Below are 23,913 nucleotides of genomic sequence, written 5' to 3' on the forward strand. Positions count from 1 at the left end.
CGCGGACCGCGAGGGGCGTGGACCGCAGGGGGCGCGGACCGCTGGGGTCACGGACAGCTGGGGGCGCGGACAGCTGGGGGCGCGGGCCGCTGGGGCCGCGGGCCGCTGGGGGCGCGGACAGCTGGGGGCGCGGACAGATGGGGGTGCGGACAGCTGGGGGTGTGGAGAGTTTCGGGTGTGGACAGCTGGGGGTGTGGACAGCTGGGGGTGTGGACAGTGGGAGGTGTGGACAGTGGGGGTTGTGGACAGTGGGGGGTGTGGACAGTGGAGGTTGTGGACAGTGGGAGGTGTGGACAGTGGGGGTTGTGGACAGTGGGGGTTGTGGACAGTGGGGCGAGTGGACAGTGGGGGGTGTGGACAGTGGGGGTTGTGGACAGTGGGAGGTGTGGACAGTGGGGGTTGTGGACAGTGGGGGTTGTGGACAGTGGCGGGTGTGGACAGTGGGGGTTGTGGACAGTGGGAGGTGTGGACAGTGGGGGTTGTGGACAGTGGGGGTTGTGGACAGTGGGGGTTGTGGACAGTGGGGCGAGTGGACAGTGGGGGGTGTGGACAGTGGGGGTTGTGGACAGTGGGAGGTGTGGACAGTGGGGGTTGTGGACAGTGGGGGTTGTGGACAGTGGCGGGTGTGGACAGTGGGGGTTGTGGACAGTGGGAGGTGTGGACAGTGGGGGTTGTGGACAGTGGGGGTTGTGGACAGTGGGGGGTGTGGACAGTGGGGAGTGTGGACAGTGGGGAGTGTGGACAGTGGGGGGGTGTGGACAGTGGGGGGGTGTGGACAGTGGGGGGTGTGGACAGTGGGGGGGGGGTGGACAGTGGGAGGTGTGGACAGTGGGGGTTGTGGACAGTGGGGGTTGTGGACAGTGGGGGTTGTGGACAGTGGGGGCTGTGGACAGAGTGGCGTGTGGACGGTGGGGGGTGTGGACAGTGGGGCGTGAGGACAGTGGGGGGCTGTGGACAGTGGGGGATGTGGACAGTGGGGAGTGTGGACAGTGGGGGTTGTGGACAGTGGGGGTTGTGGACAGTGGGGTTGTGGACAGTGGGGTTGTGGACAGTGGGGTTGTGGACAGTGGGGGTTGTGGACAGTGGGGAGTGTGGACAGTGGGGGTTGTGGACAGTGGGGGTTGTGGACAGTGGGGGTTGTGGACAGTGGGGTTGTGGACAGTGGGGGTTGTGGACAGTGGGGAGTGTGGACAGTGGGGGTTGTGGACAGTGGGGTTGTGGACAGTGGGGAGTGTGGACAGTGGGGGTTGTGGACAGTGGGGGTTGTGGACAGTGGGGTTGTGGACAGTGGGGTTGTGGACAGTGGGGGTTGTGGACAGTGGGGTTGTGGACAGTGGGGAGTGTGGACAGTGGGGGTTGTGGACAGTGGGGGTTGTGGACAGTGGGGTTGTGGACAGTGGGGTTGTGGACAGTGGGGGTTGTGGACAGTGGGGGCTGTGGACAGAGTGGCGTGTGGACAGTGGGGGTTGTGGACAGTGGGGGGTGTGGACAGTGGGGGCTGTGGACAGAGTGGCGTGTGGACAGTGGGGGTTGTGGACAGTGGGGAGTGTGGACAGTGGGGGTTGTGGACAGTGGGGAGTGTGGACAGTGGGGGGTGTGGGCAGTGGGGGGTGTGGACAGTGGGGGGTGTGGACAGTGGGGGGGTGTGGACAGTGGGGGGTTGTGGACAGTGGGGGGGTATGGACAGTGGGGGGTTGTGGACAGTGGGGGGGTGTGGACAGTGGGGGGTTGTGGACAGTGGGGGGTGTGGACAGTGGGGGGTGTGGACAGTGGGGGGTGTGGACAGTGGGGGGAGTGTGGACAGTGGGGGGTGTGTGGACAGTAGGGGGGGTGTGGACAGTGGGGGGGCTGTGGACAGTGGGGGGGGTGTGGACAGTGGGGGGTGTGTGGACAGTGGGGGGGGGGTGTGGACAGTGGGGGGTGTGGACAGTGGGGGATGTGGACAGTGGGGGGTGTGGACAGTGGGGCGTGTGGACAGTGGGGCGTGTGGACAGTGGGGGGTGTGGACAGTGGGGGGGGGGTGTGGACAGTGGGGGGGGGGTGTGGACAGTGGGGGGGGGTGTGGACAGTGGGGCGTGTGGACAGTGGGGGGTGTGGACAGTGGGGGGGGGGTGTGGACAGTGAGGGGGGGGTGTGGACAGTGGGGGGGGTGTGGACAGTGGGGGGTGTGTGGACAGTGGGGGGGGGTGTGGACAGTGGGGGGTGTGGACAGTGGGGGGGTGTGGACAGTGGGGGATGTGGACAGTGGGGCGTGTGGACAGTGGGGGGGGGTGTGGACTGTGGGGGGTGTGTGGACAGTGGGGGGGGGGTGTGGACAGTGGGGGGGGGTGTGGACAGTGGGGGGGGTGTGGACAGTGGGGGGTGTGTGGACAGTGGGGGGGGGGTGTGGACAGTGGGGGGTGTGGACAGTGGGGCGTGTGGACAGTGGGGGATGTGGACAGTGGGGGATGTGGACAGTGGGGGGTGTGGACAGTGGGGGGGGGGGTGTGGACAGTGGGGGGTGTGGACAGTGGGGCGTGTGGACAGTGGGGGGGGGGTGTGGACAGTGGGGGGGGGGTGTGGACAGTGGGGCGTGTGGACAGTGGGGGATGTGGACAGTGGGGGATGTGGACAGTGGGGGATGTGGACAGTGGGGGATGTGGACAGTGGGGGATGTGGACAGTGGGGGGTGTGGACAGTGGGGGGGGGGGTGTGGACAGTGGGGGATGTGGACAGTGGGGCGTGTGGACAGTGGGTGGTTGGACAGTGGGGGATGTGGACAGGGGGGGTTGTGGGCAGGAGGGGTTTGGTCAGTGGGGGGTGTGGACAGTGGGGGGGTGTGGGCAGTGGGGGGTGTGGACAGTGGGGGGTGTGGACAGTGGGGGAGTGTGGACAGTGGGGGGTGTGGACAGTGGGGGGATGTGGACAGTGGGGGGATGTGGACAGTGGGAGGGGAGTGGACAGGGGGAAGGGAGTGCTCAGTGGGGGGTGTGGACGGTGGGGGGTGTGGACAGTGGGGGGTGTGGACAGTTGGGGGTGTGGACAGTGGGGGGTGTGGACAGTTGGGGGGTGTGGACAGTTGGGGGGTGTGGACAGTTGGGGGGGATGTGGACAGTTGGGGGGTGTGGACAGTGGGGGTTATGGACTGTGGGGGGTGTGGACAGTGGGGGGTGTGGACAGTGGGGGGTGTGGACAGTGGGGGGTGTGGACAGTGGGGGGTGTGGACAGTGGGGGGGGGTGTGGACAGTGGGGGGTGTGGACAGTGGGGGGTGTGGACAGTGGGGGGGGGGGTGTGGACAGTGGGGGGGGGTGTGGACAGTGGGGGGTGTGGACAGTGGGGTGTGTGGACAGTGGGGGGATGTGGACAGTTGGGGGGTGTGGACAGTTGGGGGGTGTGGACAGTTGGGGGGATGTGGACAGTTGGGGGGTGTGGACAGTTGGGGGGATGTGGACAGTTGGGGGGATGTGGACAGTGGGGGGTGTGGACAGTTGGGGGGTGTGGACAGTTGGGGGGATGTGGACAGTGGGGGGTGTGGACAGTTGGGGGGATGTGGACAGTTGGGGGGTGTGGACAGTTGGGGGGTGTGGACAGTTGGGGGGATGTGGACAGTTGGGGGGATGTGGACAGTTGGGGGGTGTGGACAGTGAGCGGTGTGGACAGTGAGCGGTGTGGACAGTGGCTTATGTAGACCATTTAGGATTGAGATGAGGAGAAATTTCTTTACATAGAGGGTAGTGAACCTGTGGAATTCTCGACCACAGAAGGCTAAGGAGGCTAAGTCACGAAATACCTTCAAGAAAGAGATACAATTTTGTTATTTTAATAGCATCAAGGAGTTTGCTGGGAAAGCGGGGAAATGGCATTGAGATCCAGGATCAGCCATGATCATATTGAATGGTGGAGCAGGCTCGAAGGGTCGAATGCCCTACTCCTGCTCCTCATTCCTATACTGTTGTAGAAAATTTTCCTGAACATACTCTTGGAACTCTTGGCCCTTTACGCTATGACCATCCTAGTCTATATTTAGATAATTCAAGTCACCATTATAACTATTCTATAACTCTTGCACCTCTCTGTAATTTATTTGCAATTCTTTTTCCTCCACGTATCCTTCCCACTAGTTGGTGGTGCATAGACTTCACTGAGAAATTGCACCATTTTTGTTCCTTAGCTCTAGCCAAATAGATTCTGTCCTTGATCCCTCTGGGACATCCTCGCTCTCCAGAACTGGAGAGTGTCCCAACTGTCCACACCCCCCCACTGTCCATACCCCCCTATCCACATCCCCCACTGTCCACACCCCCCCACTGTCCATACCCCCCTATCCACATCCCCCACTGTCCACACCCCCCCACTGTCCATACCCCCCTATCCACATCCCCCACTGTCCACACCCCCCCACTGTCCATACCCCCCTATCCACATCCCCCACTGTCCACACGCCCCACTGTCCACACGCCCCACTGTCCACCCTTAACTATCCTTTATCAATACTGTCATTCCTCCCCCTCTCCTGAATACCTTGTCTCCAGGAATATTTAACACCAGTCCTGGCTTTCTTTGAGCCAGGTCTCAGTTATCACCACCACATTGTTCTTCCACATGCCTCACTACAACTCGCCAATTTTATTGACCGCACTGTGCATTCACATACATGCACATTAACCCTGATTTAAACTTTGTTACTTTCTCAGTTATTCTGATCCCACCAAATAACTCCCTATTCTGTGCTGTCTGTTTCTTCCAGTATTCTGTGCACTTTGGTATTCCTCTCTCATATTTCGTCCTCGTTCCCACACCCCTGCCAAGTTGGTTCAATCCCTCCCCAACAGCACTAGCAAGGAACTCAGTTCCAGCTCTATTCAGATGCAACAGATCAGGCCTGTATAGCTTCCATCTCCCCCAGAGCTGGTCCTAAAGTCCCAAGAATCTAAAGCTCTCCCTCCTGCATCATCTCTGTCACCACGCATTCATCTGCTTCCTCCACCTATATTTACTTTCACTTGTGTCTGGCTTAGGGGCAATCCACAGAGGTCTCTTGAGGTCCTGTGTGTTAATTTCTTACCTCGCTCGATAAATTCTGAATGCAGCACCCCGTCTCTCTTTCGAACTATGTCATTGTTACTAGTGTGGCTGTTCACTCCACCACCACTCAGTGCAATTTGCAGTCATTCAGTCACATCCTTGACCCTGGCAGCAGGGAGGCAACACACCATCCTGGATTCATGTCAGCTACTGCAGAAACACCTGTCTATTCCCCTAGCTACTGAATCACCTATTTGCACTGCTCTTGCAGCCTTCCTTGTACCCGTCCTGTACAGATGAGCCCCCCAAGCTGCCATCGACTGGACTCTAGCTGCTCTCCGCAGCTGAGTATCATCCTCATCAGTATTCACAACTGAGGAGCAACTTTTTTTTACATAGAGGGTGGTACGTATGTGGAATGGGCTGTCGGAGGAAGTGGTTGAGGCAGGGACATTGACAACATTTAAAAGGCATTTGGAGAGATAAATGGACCACCACTATGCACCACCAACGAGTGGAAAGGTTTGGAGGGATTTGGGCCAAATGCAGGCAAATGGGGTTAGCTTAGATGAGCTTTTTGGTTGGCATGGACCAGTTTGAGCCAAAGGGCCCATCTCCGTGCCGTAGATTCTATGAATACTGGTTGGAGAGTGGGCTGCACCTGGCAGACTCCTGCTCCATCTGCCTGTTTTGACTTCACTGTCTGGTGGTCACCCACTCTCTCTCTCCCTGCATCATCTTCAGCTGTGGGGTGACCACATCTAGAAACGTGCTATCCAGAAAGCTCACAGCGCCAAGGATGCACCACAGTGGCAGCAGCTGTTGCTCAAGTTCTGAAACTCAATCTGCAAGTGACAACACTTCCTGCACAAATGATTATCCGGAATGGGGGAAGCATTCTGAATTCCCAATAGCACAGGATGTGCATCCTAGAGGATAGGGAAGCCCTGTTATTCTATCTGTTAGTCAATAGCCTTGCTACTGCTAAAAGCCTGAGTCCACGTACCAACCGACTCAAGAACAGCTTCTTCCCCGCTGCCATCGGACTTTTAAATGGACCTACTGTGGTGAACCATTGTTGGTTCCCACCAGGTAGTGCTGAGCCATGGTCTGGCCAGTACTATGAGTCTGTAGATATGTTACTGTTGGGGTTAGGGTTGGGCTGTTCTACCTGTTAATATAGTCCTATGGTACACCCCAGTTGGCTCCGCCTCCTGGGAGAGGTATAAAGGTCACTGCTCTGCCTGGTGACCCTATAGTCTGGGATCGTATACTGTATATAGTAGCTCTGTTATTGTTGGCAATAAAAGCCTTTATTTCCCGAGTACATCCAGCCTCTCGTGTGTTATATCGCGCATCACCTACCTTGCACTAGGTTGATTTTTCTCTACACCCTAGCTATGACTACACTACATTCTGCATTCTCTCCTTTCCTTCTCCATGAAACGTATGTTTTGTCTGTATAGCGCGCAAGAAACAATACTTTTCACTGTATGTTAATACATGTGACAGTAATAAATCAAATCAAAAAAACTTTAAAGATCCTAATAAACTTTACTACCATCAATAAACCTAATACACTTTACCACCATGAATAAACCATTTGAACAGTCTCCTCAAACAGCCCCATCTGTCAGTAAGGAAGCTAATTTCATGTGTAAAATGTGTATTGCAAAGTCATTTAACATTACTCTCACGTTCTGGACAGCACCTCGCCCAGTTTTACTTCAGTTAATCATTACGACATTTTGCCAGCTGTGACCATGTTTCTTCACTAAATCAGTTTAGCCTTGTGGCAACAGATAATAACCTTAAATTATTGCAGGTTAGATGAAAACAATACTGAGTTAACAATTTCTGCACAACCAGATAACTTGTTTTTCATGACGTTGGTTGAAAAATTGGTCAGGATACCAGGAGAACTCACCTGTTCAGCGGCACAGTGGTTAGCACTGCTGCCTCACAGTGATGGGACCCAGGTTCAATTCCAGCCTTGGGTGAATTTGTGGAGTTTGTACATTCTCCCGTGTCTGCGTGGGTTTCCTCTGGGTGCTCCGGTTTCCTCCCACAGTCCAACAATGTGCAGGTTAGGTGGATTGGCCATACTAAATTGCCCGTTAGTGTCAGGGGGATTAGAAGGGTAAATACGTGGGGTTACGGGGATAGACCTGGGTGGGATTGTTGTTGGTGTAGGCTCAAAGGGCCAAATGGTCTCCCTCTGCATTGTAGGGATTCTATGAATAGCACTATGGGTCTCAAATCCACCTTAGAGTGAAGACTACACATCAGACAGTGCCAACTCCTCAGTCCTTCCACTTAAGTGTCAGCTTAGGTTATGTTCTGAATTTCTGGATTGGAACTGGAATCTACAATCCCTGTTTCAGAGGCGAGTGCTACAATTGAGTCATGGCTGATACCCAAGACATTGTTCTGAAGTATTTTTGTAACCAGGAAAATTCAGGTGCTTGGTTTTCCTGGATAAGAACTTTACCAAAGTGCTCAAGGCACTACCAGTCCTAACCACAGTGCATTATACACTGGCTCAATAATATCAGCAATATTGTCATAGAATCATAGAATCATTACAGTGCAGGAGGAGGCCATTTGGCCCATCGAATCTGCACAGACCACAATCCCATCCAGGCCCTATCCCCATGACCCCACTTATTTACCTGCTTGTTCCCCTGACACTAAGGGTCAATTTAGCATGGCCAATCAACCTGACCCGTACATCTTTGGACTGTGGGAGGAAACTCGAGCACCCAGAGGAAACCCACGTAGACACGGGGAGAATGTGCAAACTCCACACAGACAGTCACCCGAGGCCGGAATTGAACCCGGGCCCTTAGCTCTGTGAGGCAGCTAACCATTGTGCCACCATGCCGTCCTTAGCTTCTCCATTAACCTGCTAATACTTCATTCTATGCCATCAACATCATGGTCTAAAATGAGCTGTGGGTTCTTGGTAAAGATGTACAATGTGTGAGTTTGGTAATCAAATCTAATTTTCCTTCTAGTATGGATCAACTGAGGCAGTTGTTTCCTGTCTGGGAGTACAGCCTCTTGTCGTTTGATCGCAAACTCCCCCAGTTTATAATCAGTGAACCAGTGGGATGACCGTACCTGACTTCTTTGTCCCTTGGCCAGAGAGGGAAGACAATAAGGCAGCATCCTGTTCCTTATCACTACCCAACGTGTAGTGAAAGACAAGCTGAGGTGGGGAAATAGCCAATCACGAAGCCGCATCCAGGGACAGGTGAGGCATGGTCCTTCTGGAACCATATCCCAGCAATGAGGCAGCCTTTCAGGAATGCAGAAGCAAAAAAGTGGCCAAAAATAAAAAGCGAAATAAAACATTTTCCTCATCTGAAACAGCATGATGCGACATGACCATTCCTGAGCCAACAGAAGATGACAAGGAGACTGCAGGCATGAAAGTTGACTGCAAGGTTAAAATTTACACTTTGCTGCCAGCAACAATAAATCAAGCTTATATTTGGAAAACAAAACAGACAAATGTCTGATGCTTTTGTACACTGTAAAATGTAGCATTCTATGGGTCACTGGTCCCAACCCATAAATTGTTTCCTTTAATAATGCTGTCACACAATATCATTTGTGAAGCATCAAAGAAGATTAAATAGTGCCCACTGTGGATTTTTAAAAATTCTTTCTTGGGGGATACGGGTGCCTTTGGCAAGGCCAGAATTGAGAACCCATCCCCAGTTGCCCTTGAGAAAGTAGTTGGTAGTCCTCTTGAACAGCTGCATCAGCGTGTTAAAGCTGACCCCATAGTCCTGTTAGGTAGGGAATTCCAGGATTTCGATCTAGTGTTGAAAAATACTCAAGTCATGCTGGTTTGTGACTTAGAGGAGAATCTGGGGGTGCTGGGAGTTCTCATGTGCCATTTGTCCATCCAGCTAGTCGCAAACATGGGTTTGAAACATAGAGTGGGATTTCCCCCCCTTCTGTAGCGTGTTTCGCGGCGGCAGGAGGCGGCGCGTGGTGGGATCTGATGGTCATTGCAGCCTGTCAGCCTGATAATTGGTCTGTGAATCCTTCGACCATTTTCTAAGAGAAGAGTGTGAAGATGCAAACAAACAGCTATCCACAATTTCCATCATTTTAGGAATGAACACCATTACTGTCGAGCCACCTGCATCCATATCTGCCTTTGATGGAGACATTGCTCCTTCCCAATCCACCAACTGAGGAACAAAACTAACAGCCCATGATGGAAGACATCACTAAAGCGACAAAAAAGTAGAGAAGCCCAATTAGTCATTAAGTGATGCCAAGACTGAAGGTAACAGGAAAGAGGACAGATTGAGGGGGTAAGAATTCCATAAAGTCTTGGGAAAGAAGATGCGCTTCAACTGAATAATGTGGAGCAGCGCATGATAAGCAAGTGGGACGACTTTGGAGGAATACTGACCATAACTGTAGATTAGTAAAACAATGAGAAACATGAAAGGTTGTGATGTTGAGACAGGTAGAGTTTGATTCTCTATCACAGGGACAATCCTTCTCCTGTATTTATCCCAGAAACAAATGGGAAGTGTCAGTTGAGATCCCAATTATTGAAACCAGCAGGTGTTAAAGGGCCCACGGAGAAGGTGGGTTGTTTATATTTTTCATGGGATATGGGAGTTGCTGTGAAGGCCAACATTTGTTGCCTATCCCTAATTGCCCTTGAATTGAGTGGCTTGCTAGGCCATTTGACAGGGCAGTTAAGAGTCAACCACATTGCGATGGGTCTGGAGTCACATGACAGATTTCCCACCTTTAGCAAACCAGATGGGTTTTTATAACAATTAACAACAGTTAATGAGGCTAGCTTTTAACTCCAGGTGTTATTAATGGAGTTTAAATTACACCAGCTGTTGTGGTGGGATTTGAACCCAGGTCCCCAGAGCATTAGTCTGGGCCTCCAGATTACTAGTCCAGTGACATTACCACTATGCCACTATCTTCCTCCAGTGGTAGCTTGCCATCTACCATCCTGGCAGTCACATCAAAGAATGAGAGAATTATTCAAGTTTTGGATGAACTTGGCCTATGGACAACTGTGAGCTGCTAAAGAGGAATGTGGGATCAATACACCGGAGCAGCGGTAGATTCACATCCAGAGGTTCACATTTCTGACTGTTAGTTAGTCCACTGTCAGTGGATGTCCTCATCAACTACTTTTTGAGCTGCGTTTTTTCTTTGGTGCTAGCACCCTGACTGTTACCATATGAAGCAATCTTCAATGGTAGACAATGATGGGAATATAGCTTTCTGCTTAAGAATGTTGACTTGACTAGCCTTGGCTTAGGAAATGTCCAACAAGAGTTCACTGAACTTGTGAACCTTGAAAAGGAAGCAGTTAACTTCTAACCATCTAACTTTCTAAATGCTGGTGCCCACCAAAGTATAGTTCAGTGAACTGCAGGGTCTTTTTCTGGTGCATTCCTGAATTGATTAGATAAACTGACGGGATAATTGCAAAAAAAGGCCAGCATTTCTCTGTTATTGCTATTTTGTAAAGTTGTTCATAAGTTGTTGAAGCAATGAAATGAAGTTACATTACCTTTCTAGCCCGAGCCGACCACAGTACATCAGGAAACAAATGCCGAAGGCCATATCAGGATACTTTGGCAAATGTGAATTTAGAAATATAAAAAGAACAAAACTCAAGTTCTTATTATAATGGAGTTGCTTAATACAAACCCCATGTGATGACGAACATTTCCCTCTGCCCTGCCAGAAGTTCCATTGTAAACATTACAATGTACATCTTGATAAGATGACCCCCCTCAATAAAAACTGCTTTGCTGATTCTGTCAAGTATTTGAAAGGATGAGATCTAACTGCAAAAATGGCCAATAGATACACCTATTAGATTTACCTGAAGTAGATTTACCTGAAGTGGAACAAATTATTTCTGTGGAGGCTGGCCACAGAACAACTATCATTTTCTCTCAAGTGCAGTGAAAAGTCCACCCTCTGCAATACCAACAATGTATTTTCTGGGCGATTACTCAAATTGTCTGATATCAACTGTCTCTTTTTTATTCCTGTTTGTATAGTAATTCAACACCTCAGGCATGAGAATGGACACAAGTACAGTACAAATATCAAAAGAAATGTTAGGTAGCTCTTTTCTACAAGAATGTGAAAGACAAATAACAAAAGAAGCTGGGTGGTTGGATGATGTCCAACACAAGGGTTTGTTCTCTGACAATCAAACGAGAGGAAAGAATTTAAATAACAATCTATTGTATCTGAGACATGTCCAAGTGCTTCACAGACAGGAAATCACAAGAAATATAGGGCCCGATTTTACCATTGCGTCGTGCCTGCTTTCGGGCGCGAAAACATGGTAAAGTCGGGTGTGAGGCCATTAACGCGATCCGCGATTTGCATGCATTTAAATTGAATTAATGAACTGCCTGCCCAATTTTATCAGCATTTCCCCCCTTTACCACCGTGTTCGCCGATCCGGAATCGCGCCGAAATGGACATGCTGAGGCCAGATCATTCTCTTGGCTGGGGCGGGGGGGGGGGGGGGGGGGGGAGGAGATGTGAGGCCAGAACATTCTCTGGGAGGGGGTGGGGAGATGTGAGGCCAGGTCATTCTCGGGGGGGGAGTGAGGCCAGTTGGATCTCTGGGGGGGGGGGGGGAGATGTATCTCTGGTGGGGGAGGTACAGGGGAGGGTCTGCTGTCACTCCGCGGGCGATCGGTGGGGGGGGAAGGGGGCATGGGGTCGCGATCGGTCTGGGTAGCAGGGGGTGGGTGGATAATGGGGACAGTTATGTTGTGGGGGTGATGTCTGTGGGGACCATCGCTCCTGCTTTTCGCTCCTGGGCCGCCTTTTCTGTTTTTTGCGGCCCGGGAGCGATCTGACACGAGCGCGCTTTTTCAAATTTCTTTCTGACTGCACATGCACAGTTTAGAGCTCCGATCGTTTCGGGCGCGCTAAGCCCCGCCCACAGCGCGATTTGGACTCGTGATTTTATTTTCAGGCTGAGGGCGTATGGGGGCGCCTGAAAGCAGGTTCCCAAGTTGGATCTGAATTGCGCCCAGATTCAGCATTTAGAATGAAAATGGTAAAATCAGGCCCATAATGCTCGCTTTGCTATGGGTGATCCGACAGGTAATTTTAAGAAAAGGAAGAGCCACCAAACAGCGATGTGGAAAATGCTAAGGGTGGAACTTTACGGTCCCTCCCGCCAGCGGGATCTTCCATTCCCACCATGTCAATTGAACTTTGAATGGAACATTCAATCCTGTGGTCTCTTGCCGATGCAAAATGACCGTCAGTGCATGCGCACTGGTGTGGGCAGACGTCACTTTGCTGAATTGGAAAGCCATTAATGTCTCGATAGTAGACAGGATATAATTCTGCTACAAGATGGTGGACTATTATACCTTTAGTAATGAGTAATTGGGAGAGACTTGGTTCATAATCTAACATTTAACCACATGTGTAGACAGTATAGTCGAATTCAAATTGAAATTTGAAAAGGAGAAACATTTTGAAAAGGAGTTCCAACGTAATCACAAACACACTGTAGGGAATGACTGTAAATTGACCCTCTAAATATATCAACACCACATTGCCCACTACGACCCAACTCCCTCTCACGCACCCCCCCCACTACGACCGAACTCCCTCTCACCACCCCCCCCCCCCCACTACGACCCAACTCCCTCTCACCCCCTCCACCCCCACCGTTCAGGAACTGCCTGCGATGAGTTTGAAATGGAGAAAAAGCCCATTTATTTCTGTGCATTGTGTTTCCTGATGATTCTTCCCACAAATCCGAAGGGATGTCCTTGTCTCTTTGGAACTGGGAATGTGTTTGGATGCAGTCAGAATCTGTGTGCATTTGTTGCTTCATAGATTCAAAGTGTAAAACAGTAAACATGGTGGAGGAACCCAGGAACTGCGTATATGTGACATTGGCAGCAAAGACAGCTTAAGAAGAATGACCTGTTGACCTAATGTTAATGGTTCAGAGACGGATTTCAAAAACTACCCACCGTTCTTCAAAATTGTTCCATTACATCCTTAGCAACTACCTGAACGATGTGGAAAAGGCAGAAGAAGAAATAACTGGAATGGTGGACAATAAAGTCGGGTAATCCAAGTTTCAGTGTGTTGAACTGAACAACCAGAAAGAAATTGCTGATGCTTTGCAGAATTGACTCACTGATTTAAAATACAGAGCCTGAGCAAGGGATGGTGGTTTGAGATATGAAATGGTTTGAATATTTCCCATAAGTTTAAGACAGGAAGTAACAGCTTGACACATGAATGGCTACTTGGCTTACATAGTCTGATTTCAACAGCTGGATCAATCAGCAGCAGGGAAAATTAATCGTTCTAAAGTGACTGAAACACTCCCATCTGATGTTAGTTCATCGTACTTTGATTCAATTCCCCCACAGTCAACCACAGTAATTCTGTCACCATAGATGATGAGAGGGGGCTTTCAGTCTCCTGACTCGGGGATATCAGCTGACCCCAACTTTGTTACTCCAAAGAAAATGAATTCCCACCAGAGCGAGCACTCAATCTAGGCTAATTCCCAGTAGTACACAGGGTGTGCTGCTTCATCAGAGGTGTTGGGGTGAATGGTCCTGTTCCGCCAGGCACCGGCGGGCGAGGGGCCGACCGTGGAAAGGTCCTTGGACCTCGGGTGGGATTTTCTGGTTTCAGGACGAGCGCGGCCAGAAAATCCTGCTCATTGTCTTTCAGATGTGATGATAAATCAAGGCCACATCTGCTGACTCAAGTGGATGTAAAAGATCCCATGGCACTATTTCGAAATGTCCTGTGGCCTGGCCAATGTTTATCCTTCAATCAAAATCACAAAATGGATTGTGGGAACTGCACAATTGGCTGCCCCACTTCCTACATTGCCACAGTGACTGGATGTCCTTTGGGTGTGGAGCAATTTGCATGTCCATAGTTGTGAAAAGTGCTATTTAAAGGTGTGTCTTGTCTTTCTTTTTGAAACTGCTGTCGCCTTGGTGAAGGGGGATGCCCCCGCTGTGCTTTTCAGTCCGGAGTTCTAGGATTTTGGTCCAGTCACATGAAGCAATGGTAATATGTGCCCAAATCAGGTTGTTGTGTGACTTGAAGGGCAACTTGGAATTGACGGTGTTCCCATATATTTGCTGCTCTTGTTCCTTTGGGCGGTGAATATTGAAGATATGATTAAGGGAGACTTGGTGAGTTATTTTTATGCTTCTGCGGATAATATACACTACAGCCAAAGTACAGTGAGGGAATAAATATTTAAGATGGTGGATGGTATATGTTTGCTTGACAGATATGCCATCCATTAGGCCCACCATCAAGGGTTTCATGAATGGAAGAGCTGAGCAAATGGTTTTGTAATTGCCAATGTAGCTAAACAGGAGAGGTCTAACCCTGGGATATGTTACCTTACTGCAGTCCGCCCAATGTTCTCAGCCAAGCAGAGTGTGACTATTGCACTGATACAGACAATGTGATGATGTGTTCATTGTCAATATACACTGTTTGATAGCGAGGTCGTCCTGTTGTTGAAACTGTTGTCATACAGATGTTCTCTACCCCTTCAGTACCTCTTTAATATAAACCACAGTATCATATCTTTTTACATACACCTTAATCACATGACAGAAGAGCTCAACTTACTTCGTAGCCTTCCAGTGATGGCTGGGTCACAGGCGACCATATGACTTCAATTTCTGAAGATGAGATGCTCCTGGCAGTCACATATGGAGGAGCTTCACTGGGCTCTAGTAACAGAATAAAACACTGGATGACTTGACTGCAATGAAACCAGATTGGACATGGACATTTGTATTTACACTTGAAATGACTTCAGTGGCCATGGCAATAAAATGTATATCCAGCTTGGGGTTCAAATTCTAAAATGCATTAATTTTACCCCACTGGTAAATGAACGTGTCAAATTGCCATGTGTGATGCCTTAACAAAATTGTTAACATCAACACTCAATGACTTGATCACAGCAGCGTCTGATGTTCAAGAAGGCAGCTCACCATCACCTTCAATTGGAAATGGGCAATAAATGCTTGCCTAGCCAGAAACAACCACATTCACCAAATTAATTTTTAAAAAAAGAGTACTTTCAGCACATCCCATCATAAGTCAATGGATTTACATTTTGCAATTATATAAACTTCTGGAGGGATTTTCAAGTATACAATTGACTCTTGACCCATATTTTATGCTGCCTCTGAGATTATCTGCAATTTTTTTCAGTCAACTGCTACTGAAACCAGCATTTATTATTCTTAAGTCTCCAACCTGCACAATGCAACAGGTGTCACCACACATAGATTTCTGATTGCTCCATATAAGACTGCCACAGTCTGATCATTACTCTGGTTAATAATTTCCCTCATTGTTATCTCAGTGCTTTCGGATCATTCGAGAAGGAAAACTTTTTTCCAACTATTTCTTGTGCACATCAGTCAAGTCACTTTGTCAGTGAACTTATCATCCAAAGCTGTATAACAACAGGTAGTCCACCATCGTGAGTTTCCACTTAATTACATGTTATCTTTGTTTATAAAAATTCACTTTGATCAACTGAGAAACTCACAATCTATGGGACTCAATAATTGAGATTTAATTAAACACGACAGAATTTGATGTCTGGTTTTACTCAGTAATTTTCTGCTCTATAAAGCAATGAATAGCAGTAACCCTAAAGGGGTACGTCCACAGGGGATCATCCCCTGTGGATGTACCATCCACTGGTCAATCCCATGCTGACCTTCAGATCTGCTCATGTATTAGTGGGTTGATGAATATTTATCAGTGATGGCCAATTGTTCTCTGTCCAAGTTAAAAACTCAGAGTATTGCTGTAAAAAGAGACATGCTGTCAAAACATTTGGTCTTGCACTCATCAGGTCAGATTCGCAAGAATGCCAGTTGTAAAGAACAACAAATATTTTTCTTACATAGATAGTACATTTGCTATTCAGTTATTGGATGCATTATCCAGTTCCCCAATATTCGGAAGGACCCAAAAACAACACCCCATGCTGAAAACTACAATCCTCATCAGGTATTGCTGTCAATCATATCCAGGTCACGGCATGCTGAACCCTTGCCCTATGGGTCCAGGATTAATGGCAGAAGCCGGCCTGGTCCACCATCTCTTCCTTACCCCATCCCGGCTGGATCTAGCTCAGCAGAGAAATCAGTCGGACTTTAAGTTATCCTATTCCTCAGGACTCAAAATCCAGAAAATCCCTATTCGGTACGCGTCCCGTCCTGAACGTCTTGGATATGGGGTCCAGTACTTGTATTTGAATCCGCAACTGCATGTAAGAATTTTCTTACAACGCATAATGGGCTCCACTCGGCACTCAAATCACCTTTGGAATGAAGCTGTCATATCAGCTCCCTTTTCCAGAAATGTTAGTTGAGAAATGTGCCAATGGATTTACTACTGCTGTCTACTGCAAGCTACCTTTACTAGTCAACGTGTTGAGGTTCTTAAAGTTCCACGCACTGTAATATTGGCCTTATAGGCAACCTCATAAATGGGGCCTAGCCATTTGATCAGATGCTGAAATAGGGAGCGTCAAAGCCACTCTGCGAGATAATGGCTACCCTGATCAGATCATTGTCTGTACTCCACTTTCCTACCCACTCCCCATAACCCTTCATCATCATCATTCCTCCTGGCCTTGTATATATTTAATGATGGAGCACCCACAATTTCCTGGATGAAAGAATTCCAAAAATTCACAACTCTCCGAGTGAAGAACGTTCCCTCATCTCAGCCCTAAATTATTGACTTCTTAGCCTGAGATTGTGACCCCATGTTCTAGATTCCCCAGCCAGGGGAAACAACTTTCAGTGTTTATCCTGTCAAGTGCTTTTAGAATCCATCTGCTTCAATGAAATCATCTCTCATTCTTCTAAACGCCACAGAATATAGACCCAATGTGCGCAGCCTCAGAACCATCCTCTCATCCCAGGAAATAATGTAGTGAACTTTCGCTATACTGTCTCCAATGCAAGTATAACCTTCCTTAGATATGGAAACCGAAACTGTACATGATATTTCAAGTATGGTCTCATCAAAAGCCTTCACAATTACTCCAAGACTTTTTTATTCTTGTACTCCAATCACCTCACAATAAAGATCAACATATCATTTTACTGGCCTGTAGCTTCCTGTTTTCTCTCTCCCTCTTTCTTGAATAGCCATTTTACATTTACCAAGTCCTAATCCACTGCGACCATTCTAGATTCTAGGTGCTGGAAGAAGTGTCCTCCAATCTATGTCAGGAACATAATCTTCTCACTTCCACCAAGATGGGATCTTTGGTGCGTTCTTGATTATTTGATTAAGGTAAAGGTTCTTGTTCTGGACCCAAGTACGTCATTCACAATTTTAATATGAAGTTCAGATGTATTATCTTCATTTTTTTCTCCAAGGGTATTTTAATATGAAACTATTGTTAGGATTCTGGACTACAAACCCAAGTTACATTAGGAAGTCAGACTAGACCCCAACAATTTTTCTATTTTGGCATAAATGTGAGGAAAGAATACCTCCTTCTCGGAATGATTCCACTGACAAAATAGGGGTCTTTTGTGGTAAAACAAACTTTATTCAATAACACAGTGTAAATATAATTCTAACAAATGGAGCAACTTAACTAATAATAGTTGAACAATATTTAAAAATGAAAAGGAAACAACTTTAGTTTCTAATTTATCACTGTTTCAGTTCAAATAAGCAACATTCCTCTTACAGATTTAAATGCCACTTCAAATACAGTTAGCAACCATAAATGTATGTGCTACAATGAGTGTAGATAGTCTTGAAACTATCAAAGAGAAAATTAGTTTCAGAAGCCTGCAAAATTCTTCTAACTACAACAAGGCTTTAGCTGCAAACTGAGATGCTTTTAACAAACACTTTTTCCTTTGCTACAGACCCAGGACTGTACATAAACTACATCATCACATGATCCTGTCAATCACTCTAATCAGAATCTCAGGGGAACATTAGTAAACAAAAGTCCCTTAACTCAACTCAACATAACCACTTGCAAGGCTAAAATGAGTAATTATCCTGCTGTCCCAGCATCTGAGTTGCATTCCCCCCAGACATACCGGCTGCCTGTAGAATAAAACTGAATTTTTAAAGATTCCCCTGAAACATAAAAGAACATATATATATCCATATCAATTGCACTACTATCATCATATTGCTAATTAACCAGATCCCAGTACACAACAATAGATCTAAAATAGCTTTATCAGTAACTAAAAACACAACACACAGTTTCCAGGAAATTATCATGAAAACATTCTATAAAATCAACTTCTTGACCATTGATTTGACTTCTCCAATCCACAAAAAGATTGAAGTGCCCCAGAGGTATGACATAGCATTTGTTAGACATTCCAATTATTTCTCAATTAATGCTCTGTCCAACAGTATAACAACTGTTAAGGGGACCTATGACATACTTCCACCAGCTTTTTCTGGCGGTTATTCCTAATCTCCACCCATTCGGATTCTACTTCCTGACTGTCTGAGTGAAGGTCTATTCTTATCATTGTTCAGGCAACTTTCTCCCTCCCTGATACTCTGCAATGTTTGCAGCCTGGACTCACTCCAGCTCAATAGATCTGCGTCAGAGATACACAAGTGGCACCCACTTAACACACATACACTTCCCATCAGGATCCTGCAACCCTCAACTGATGTTTGTACTCTGCCTTCTTCATCATGTTGGACAGTGTCTGTACGTATGGGAGAGGTGAGTGAAGAGAGCAAATGCTCTCAACAGTTAATCAACTTATCAATGCTCTCGCTCTCCTGATTTACATAAGAAAAATGGGCACGAAAGTTGGATGCACAAGAGCTGCCAGCACTCATGGAACCTCACTCCCTATATATGTCAGCACCCTTAGGAGTAGGATGTGAAACATTCAAACTCACTGGGATTTTGACGCCTCGCTCATCCCGAAACTATAAAATCCTGCCCGAGATCAATGGACCTTCCCTTTGTTTGCCCCTCGCCTGGTCCGATTCCTGTGGCAGGCGGTATCAGAAAATTCCAGCCACTGTTTATTTTCTTTACACTTCAATGTGCATCTGGTAACATTTAGTACACTTGCCAAACAAACAACACATACAATTATGTAACAACCAAATTTGTAACTGCTGCAGAAATTTGTGTTTCAGCAAAGAGCCTTAACAAAAACACAAGGATTGCAAGAAAAGCTGCTCAGGGTGATATTTAGCCACATATACACAGATTTCCCATTGCAGTTGGACTGCTACTGTGAACACTGGTCTTAGTTTCCAGCCATTTCCAACTGCAGGATCTTCCGGAAGCGCCGATGGTCATTCTCCCCGTCACACATCCCCCAACAGCGGAGGATGCGAACAACAGGAAACTTCATTAACAATGTCGGACCGCTTCTGCCACCACAAGGCATGCCACAAGGGGTGGGGGTGGGGGTGGGGAATGGAAATCCCACCCCATGTGAGTTCACTGCATGTGGGATAAATGTTATGGTCCTATCTGCCCGCTGCGGGAATTGTTGTGAGTAGGACGGACAATTTGATGGACCATTGAAGGGTCCACTGACTTTGGGTGGGAATTTTCAGTCTCGGTGTGGGTGCCTGAGCTCAGGACATTCCGACAAAGTGAATTAAATCGCTAACATTGGATAGTTCTATCAGTTTTACCTTTGTAGTTATTCTGAGTTAGAAGGTAAAAAAATTTCTAACTTCAAAGTAACTATTCTAAAAACTCAGACTGAGCCCCGCATGGAACACCTCGAAATCGCAAAGGACCACCACGCCATCCCATCCCCCGGTCCGACCTGGCCCAACACCAGACACCCCCATCCCTGTCCAACTCCGCTCCCCCAGATCTGACTCTGCACCACCAGTCAGAATTCTGAATCCCCACCTTTGAAACTTACCTTCACCCTTTCAATAGTCACTTTAAACATATGCTTTACGGCAGCTAATGCTGGAGAAAGAGGGCATGTCCTCTCCCGCTGCACTCTATATACATCACGATGCTGTATATGGGGGCGCACTTCACTGTTCCTCTCTCACCCCGCCTGAGTGAAGAAGGTCAGACAAGACAGGACTTTGCAATTACAGTGAAGCTAAGTCCGCTGGAATGGTAATTCGCCAGTGATTGCCACTCCGAGGACATTGCGGCCGGGCAAATGACGTGGATGAAGGGACTGAATGAATGTATGGTCGCTAAATTTGCTGTTGGCATAAAAAGGTAGGAGAAAAAGCTGTGAGGACATTAAAAAGGCTGCAAAGGGATATAGGCAAGTTAAGTGAATGGATAAAAATTAGCAGATAGAGTATAATGTGGGAAAGTGTCCACTTTGGTAGGGAGAATAGAAAGGCAGCATATTAGTGAAATGGAGAGAGATTGCAGAACTCTGCAATACAGAGGGATCTGGGTGTCCTGGTATACCAGTCACAAAATGTTAGCATGCAGGTACAGCGAGTGATTAGGAAGACAAATTAAATGTTGTCATATATTGCAAAAGGAATGGAATGGAATATAAAAGTAGGGATGTTTTGCCACAGTTGTACATGACATTGGCGAGACCACATCTCAAAGACTGTACAGTTTTGCTCTTGTTATTTAAGAAAGGCTATAAGTGGGTTAGAAGCAGTTCAGAGAAGGTTCATTTGATTGACACCTGGGATGGTGTGGGGTTACCTGATGAGGAAAGGTTGGACAGGCTGGGCCTGTGTCTATTGGAGTTCAGAAGATTGAGACGTGGATAAGATCCTGAGGAGACTTGACAGGGTGAATACTGAAAAGATGTTTCCCCTTGTGGGAGAGACTAAAATTATGGGACACAGTTTAAAAATAAAAGGGTCTCCCATTTAAGATGGAGATAAGGAGAATTTTTTTTCCTCCTTAAGCAGTCAGGAATCTAGAGGCATGTGCTTCTCCTTTGCTGCCAGTTTAATCGCAACGGTAAGATTTAATATGGCGACCACATATTTTAATGAGTATGAATGACATCCTAACGTATTAAAAATAGATTTATGCCACTTGCCATTGGAATTACAAGCTGCTATTAATCCACTGCCAACTTACTTCCCAACTTTTATCCCAATGTCAGGAAGCTGACATTTCACCCCCTGCATAATGAGTGTCCCCCTCTCTCCCTATCTCGTTGTCCGCTCCTGGAAGCTTCATTAGATTCTGCCCACAAAATCTTAAATTTGCATTTGAAATACAAATTCAGGAAACAAGGAGCTGACACCCCAATGATACTCACTCTGACACAAGCAAATGCAGTCAGTCAGTCAGGACTGACAGCTGAATGGCCGGCTGGCTCAAAAAGGATGAGGAAACTCAGGGACGCCTTTTTAAAATGCACAAGTAAATGGAACAACTTCCACTCAATCTCCTCACTAACATCCCATTAAAGTAATAAGCTGCCAACACACTGACCGTGGGCAGGACGTTCGCCTCTTCATAGGCCGGAATTTTCTGACCCCCAACATGGTGGATGTAGCGAGCCGTTCAAACATCCATTGTTCTGGTGGGACTGGAAGATCCTGGTGGCTGGAGGGGGCTTGGAAAATTCCAGCCATATTCTTTCCTTCCTTTACTTCATCAAAGCCAACATGACTGCCGACCTAAACACCTTCAGCTGGTCACTTGATAGTGTGAGCCTATAATCACAACGTTGCCTCAGCCAGTTTTCCTTGTTAACTATCACCACACAGCGCTGAAGTCAATCCTTCAGCGATTTGCAGTATGTAACATTTAACATTGGAAACTTCCACCATTCAGCCTGCCATGGGTCTAAGTGATATTGCAGGCAACTTGAGACTTTTAGAATCTATTTTTCATAGTATGGCATAGAGCTTTACAATACATTTTAAAGTCGAATACTGTGACCCAGCTAATGATTTTAATACATAACAGATCTATATACATCCACATAAAAGCTTGCATTTGATGTGTGCTTTATTTACCACATCACACTTGCTTTGTCACATTTTGGTGCTTATGTTTATGTATGCAAAGTGTTTGAAGTTGATTGGCTGAAACTAATGAATTAAACATGTGAAGTGCTGGTAGATAAAATGTTGAAGCGAACCAACTGAGCACACATGAAAACAGTGATTTAAAGAGGAAAGTCAGTGAAAAAAACATGGCAATGAAGGAAAGAATGGGAACAACCTAAATTCCCAAACAAATTTTTTTGTAATCATTTCAGCGGAAGTAAAACTTATTGTGTCAAGAAGATGTAAGTAGAATTTTTACAGCTGTAAAAAATGTTTTCTGCTGGAGGTCTAGGAAAGAGATCGAAACCTCAAGCTCTCTGGAACTCTTCAGCCCATTGCTGTTTCCTGGGGTGAATCCAGATTGGATGCTGCAGTTCCAAGCTCACACCAATCTCTACAACTTTCGGGATATGACTGACAGCAAGACTGTTAAAGTTTATTTATTAGTTCCAAGTAAGGCGTATATTCACGCTGCAATGAGATTACTGTGAAATTCCCCAGTCGCCACACTCTGGCACCTGTTTGGGTCAATGCACCTAACCAGCACGTCTTTCAGACTGGGAGGAAACCGGAGCACCCGGCACTGGGCATTCAATCAGAAAATCAAGTCTTGCTGTTTATAAATCTCACATCCTCCAGCTTATATATGATGGCTCTTTGACGATGTATGTTCAAAATAAAGCGGACGATTTTCTGGCACCGATCGTCGAGCACACAAATCCTCTGATGGCCGCTAACTCTTGCAAGGGGAGAGGAAGGGGGGCATAATGGGATTTGCGCAGGCCAGAATTCATAGTGACGATGTAAACCTGATTACCATGCATTTCAAGTCATTTAAATATCATTATACGGCTGAATGCCATTGCTTCCGGATTCGCCGTATGTCCCCCACTCCGCCGGTGTGTCATCACACCAGCGGGAATCACTGCTCGTTACCAAAAACAGAAACCAGTTGTGATGACTACACCAAGGGTTTGGAGGTGAGGTTAGCCCTCAGGTGTTGAGGGACATGGCTGGGCAGTGACTTCGCACACGGAAGTGCCAACCTGGCAGTGTCAACCTGGGGGGTGGGTGTGCCCTGATCTATGTAGAGCCAGGCTACTGGTGTCTTGAGACCCCGCCACTCAAGAATGATGGCGCAAAACACACTCCCATGTTTTTTTTTGGCAGATTTGAAGATTGGAGAGAAAATCTGGCTGCTTCTCTGGGGAGAAATATGCCAGTTTTCAATCAGAGCTTGGCACTTTGCCATTTTTTGGGAAAGTTCTGCCCAAGATAAAGCACAAACCCCTTGGCCAGTATTCTCCGGTCTCATACGCCCCACTTCTACTGCCGGTGAGAATGGAGAATTTGACGCTTAGCCAAATCTCTGTTTACAGCAGCGGGACCGGAGAATCCCAGCCACGGCATGGTCGGAGAATTCCAGTCTTTAATTACTTCAGGTAACTTTGTTATGATGCATAGTCTATAAGTAGTAGGTTCCTCTGTAAATAGATCAACAGAATGGAATGGAGATGCAGCTGAGTAGAGAAGCTGTACGTGGGGAATTCTTCATATTGTGCTCAGAACAAAAAAATCATTTTTCATCTAAAACATCGCAAGTTCTGGAAACACTGTTCCATTATTCCTGTTAGCGGAAATGCTGACTGAAAATGATTTAAGCACACATTTTCAAACAGAACATCCGAGCATCTAAAAGTGCAATTGCATGGTTGTTCAGCAAAGGAGAAAATATGCAAATCAATTTAATCTTATGTGAGTCAAATGCCTGAAATGAATAGACAGTAAATTTTAATTAGCTGCACCCTCCATAATACACTGAGAAATATATTTATTTAAGAAAACAA

General features: G+C 47.3%; 1 protein-coding gene across 1 annotated transcript in view; it reads right to left on the reverse strand.

Moving 5' to 3' along the window:
- Positions 1–23,913, reverse strand: part of cntn1b (contactin 1b) — a 748,714-nt gene that overhangs the window by 103,617 nt on the left and 621,184 nt on the right. Inside the window, exon 21 of the mRNA XM_078220219.1 lies at positions 14,681–14,784. Coding sequence (XP_078076345.1) covers positions 14,681–14,784 — 104 coding nt within the window. The remainder of the gene's footprint in view (positions 1–14,680; positions 14,785–23,913) is intronic.

Source organism: Mustelus asterias, chromosome 9, assembly GCF_964213995.1.
Source record: "Mustelus asterias chromosome 9, sMusAst1.hap1.1, whole genome shotgun sequence".
Lineage (NCBI taxonomy): Eukaryota > Metazoa > Chordata > Chondrichthyes > Carcharhiniformes > Triakidae > Mustelus > Mustelus asterias.